Genomic DNA, 3,426 nt, shown 5'->3' on the forward strand with positions numbered 1-3,426 from the left:
TTTGTTTTTTAAGTAAAACACAATACTTTCAAGTACATTCAGAACATTGGAAACCCTGACTATTAGAAAACATCTCTCTGTTGCTTCAGAGGCCATAACAGACCTTTGTTGATTTACCAACAGTTGATTTAAAAAATCTAATCAATTTCAGTCCAACTCTCTCAATAACCTTGGCCAAAACAATAAACAGTTCAACATAAAGTGCCAGTTGCACCAACAACGTAATAAATAGTTCAACATAAAGTGTACCATTTAAAATAAAATAATATTCTTTCAATATCCTGATGAAAAATAAAAATCTCTCTGTTGCATAGGCCACTGTTTGATCAACGCGAATTGGGTGTGGGTCCTTGTATTCCGAGTCGGGCTAACGTCCGCGCTAGCTTCCACGCTAGCTGCTATATGTTTTGCATTGAGGTGATACTTGAGGCTTGATGTGCTGCGGTGATATGCGAATTCCTCTTTGCATAATTTGCAAACAACTGTGCTCTTATCGACTCTTCCCTCCGTCCGTTTTTTAAAACAAAATGTCCCATCCACGGGGCCAACCAAAGCGGTCTCATCAGCTTCTTCGTTCACGTTTGACTATTGTTCACTGTGGTTTGTTGTTGTCTGAAGTAATGAACGTTAGTTGGTGCTCCAGTATAATCGGTACCCCTGAAACTCATCCAGTGAGAAACGTTCCGCGGTGCAAAAATAAGTGCGATTAAAATGCGTTAATTTTTTTAACGCGTTAATTTTTGTGTAATTAATTAATCTTAATTAACGCGTTAAAGTCCCGGCCCTAATATATATATATACACACACAATTGTATTGATTGACATACAAGGAATTTGCTCTGATATATTATCGTGCATACATAAAGTTAACATTCTAAGATAAATTATACCGTAAAAATAATGAAATAAGAAACATCAAGCACACACAAAATGATTACAAAAATAAAAATGGATTTGCATTAACGGGCAGCTATTGTAATGATCTACCAATCAAAGGGTCATTGGTTTGATCCCACCCTGTGCAGTTAACACGTTGAAGTGATCTTGGGCAGAATGTGGGTCAGGGTTAGATCAACTAAAGTCGATGAGAAGTACGAGTCAAAAATCTACTAAAAGTGTACTTACAGCCAGCATCTCGGCCTCCAGCAGAGTCCTGTACTGCATGCTGCTGGTGGTGTCCACGTGCAGCAGCTGCCCTTTGATGGTAGGAGAGTAGCCTGGGGGGGGAGGAGAGGCACACAAAAGCACAGCCATCAATTCTCAAAACCCAAAGCTAGGGCTCTGCTTTTACAAATAATGCAATATACCGGCACAAAAATTACATTTCTGCAGACAGACGAAATCACTGACTGATGACTGATACCCTATGTTGAGCTCAGTGTGATACATTATTTACATTCCTCACAACTATAGGCATTTAAAAAGTTGAATGGTTCCCGAGGTCAGCCGTTTCACTCTGGATTGACTGTGGAGTTATATTTCAAATTGGTTTTACTTGATGTTGAGTCTGTATTACTGTATAAGAGGGGGAACACTTCACAATTACATTTAGCTCCTTAAGCCACAAGGTGAAGAAAGTGCTACACTACACAAACTCTGGAGTCTTGGGTCGAAAAGTTGAGTGACTTTAGAAAGTGTGTGTGTGGTTTAAAGTGATTGAAGAGCAATGGAGACTCGGAAAAAGAAAATTCTTCGTAGTTTCTACAATTTGACCATGTTCAAATTTCAATAATTGCCTCATAATGGAAATGTAGCACAATGTGTAGCGCTTTTTTCACAGCCAGGTACTTTACACTGAGATTGAGGTTAAAATGATTACATGTACATTTCAATTAGTAGGACTATAGCTCATGGGTAAATAGGCAAATATCAATCAGAGGGAACTTAACTCCAAATGATTCCCATTGGTATGTCTGAAGTATTTCTTAATCAATATGGATACAATGGCTTTGTTGTGATTGGTCAACCACATAGAGATGTCCTGCCCTTTGGCCTATCATGGTTAATATGTTGGACTCCTTTGTTTCAGTAACATAGCAACATCACTCTTTAACATTCGCACATCTATTGGCTCGTGCTCCAACATATTGTACGCGGTAGGTTAAGGGGCGGGACCTCTCTAAGGTGGTTGATTTATCACAGAGCTGGCCAGCTAACCAATCAGAGCAGACTGGGCTCTGGTTTCAGACAGAGGGTGAAAAGAGGTGCTGCAGCACAGGCAGTATGAGAAAAATAAATAACTTTTTGAACATTAAAGCATGAAGACATGTCACAGTAGAGACACTAAATACAAATATAAACCTAAACATTTGCATTAAATGCATTCTCTAATGTTTTTTGTGAAGCAATTTGAATGTCCTTGTTGTTGAAATGTGCAATTTCAATAAGATTGTGGGAACTGATGCACGTGGTGACATTTTAGTGTACTCGTTTTTTTGTTTGTTACGCTTACCATTGTCTCCGACAGTCATGGGGATGTTGACTTCCAGGTAAGAGCCTGCGCCTACATTCACATGGATGGCGTTGGTTTCCTAGCAACAGGGATAAAGACAGAGCAAGGGGAGATAACGAGAAAAAAGAACAGTCACAAAGGCTGTCAATTCTTTACTGACACACTGCCTTAAGAATAAAACCCAAAGTTTCTGAATCTGAACTCAAACATGTGGTGATGAGCATCAAGCCATTTCATGTTTATATCCAACAGGCATTTGTGCGGATGTTTAGTATGCATTTCACACACTCAGCCTGGTGAAAACCCAAGCACTGCCCGGGAATGAACATTTGAGAAAGCATAAAACATGAACCGATATCGACGGCTGGAACATGACGAGGCATGGAGGAAATGGAGAAAGAGAAAGAAAGATGCAAAGAGAGAGGAGTCACCCTGTTTTTGGTAAAGAGCAGATCGATGGTGGCGTCAGCGATGATGTTCATGCGCAGCTCGAAGGCCTGGATCTGCCTGGGTTTGCCCGGCTCGGCATCCTCGGTCACTTTCATGGCCTGGTAGTCAGCTGGCAGGAAGAACTTCCACAGACAGTCCCTGAGGAGAGGGGAACTCATTTAAATGCAACACCATCTCTGTACACCCTAAAAGTTGGAGTCTCAAATCTGCCATGCTGGAGAGATCATCAGATTCCGACCACACACACATTTTGGATATACCATAACATTACAACATTTTGGAATTTGAAACACAAAGTTTTGCCAATATTGCTAGGATATCATTTCCCTATCAATTACAAGGTGCTGTTTCTGAGAGAATGACTTAAGAAAATCTCAATCTGAGGGATGGGTATCTTGTAAAAGGCATAATGTTCCTTGGTACTGGAAAAAAAACGACAGGCTGAGCATGATGCTTACGCTTATTACATGGCATAAAATTGATTAACGATTTGACTCACAATTCTGTGATGAATATTTCATTTC

The 3,426-nt window shown here is 40.1% G+C and overlaps 1 protein-coding gene across 1 annotated transcript; it reads right to left on the bottom strand.

Moving 5' to 3' along the window:
* Nucleotides 1-1,125: 1,125 nt before the first annotated feature.
* On the bottom strand, nucleotides 1,126-3,040 carry LOC104940990 (uncharacterized protein KIAA1109-like; the record flags this gene model as incomplete). Its single annotated transcript, XM_010766022.1, has 3 exons — nucleotides 1,126-1,217; nucleotides 2,453-2,531; nucleotides 2,884-3,040. Coding segments are annotated over 3 exons (328 nt in total), but the record flags the coding sequence as incomplete, so codon positions are not given.
* Nucleotides 3,041-3,426: the final 386 nt, after the last annotated feature.

This window comes from Notothenia coriiceps, unplaced genomic scaffold, assembly GCF_000735185.1.
Source record: "Notothenia coriiceps isolate Sejong01 unplaced genomic scaffold, NC01 NC01_scaffold00002883, whole genome shotgun sequence".
Classification (NCBI taxonomy): Eukaryota; Metazoa; Chordata; class Actinopteri; order Perciformes; family Nototheniidae; genus Notothenia; species Notothenia coriiceps.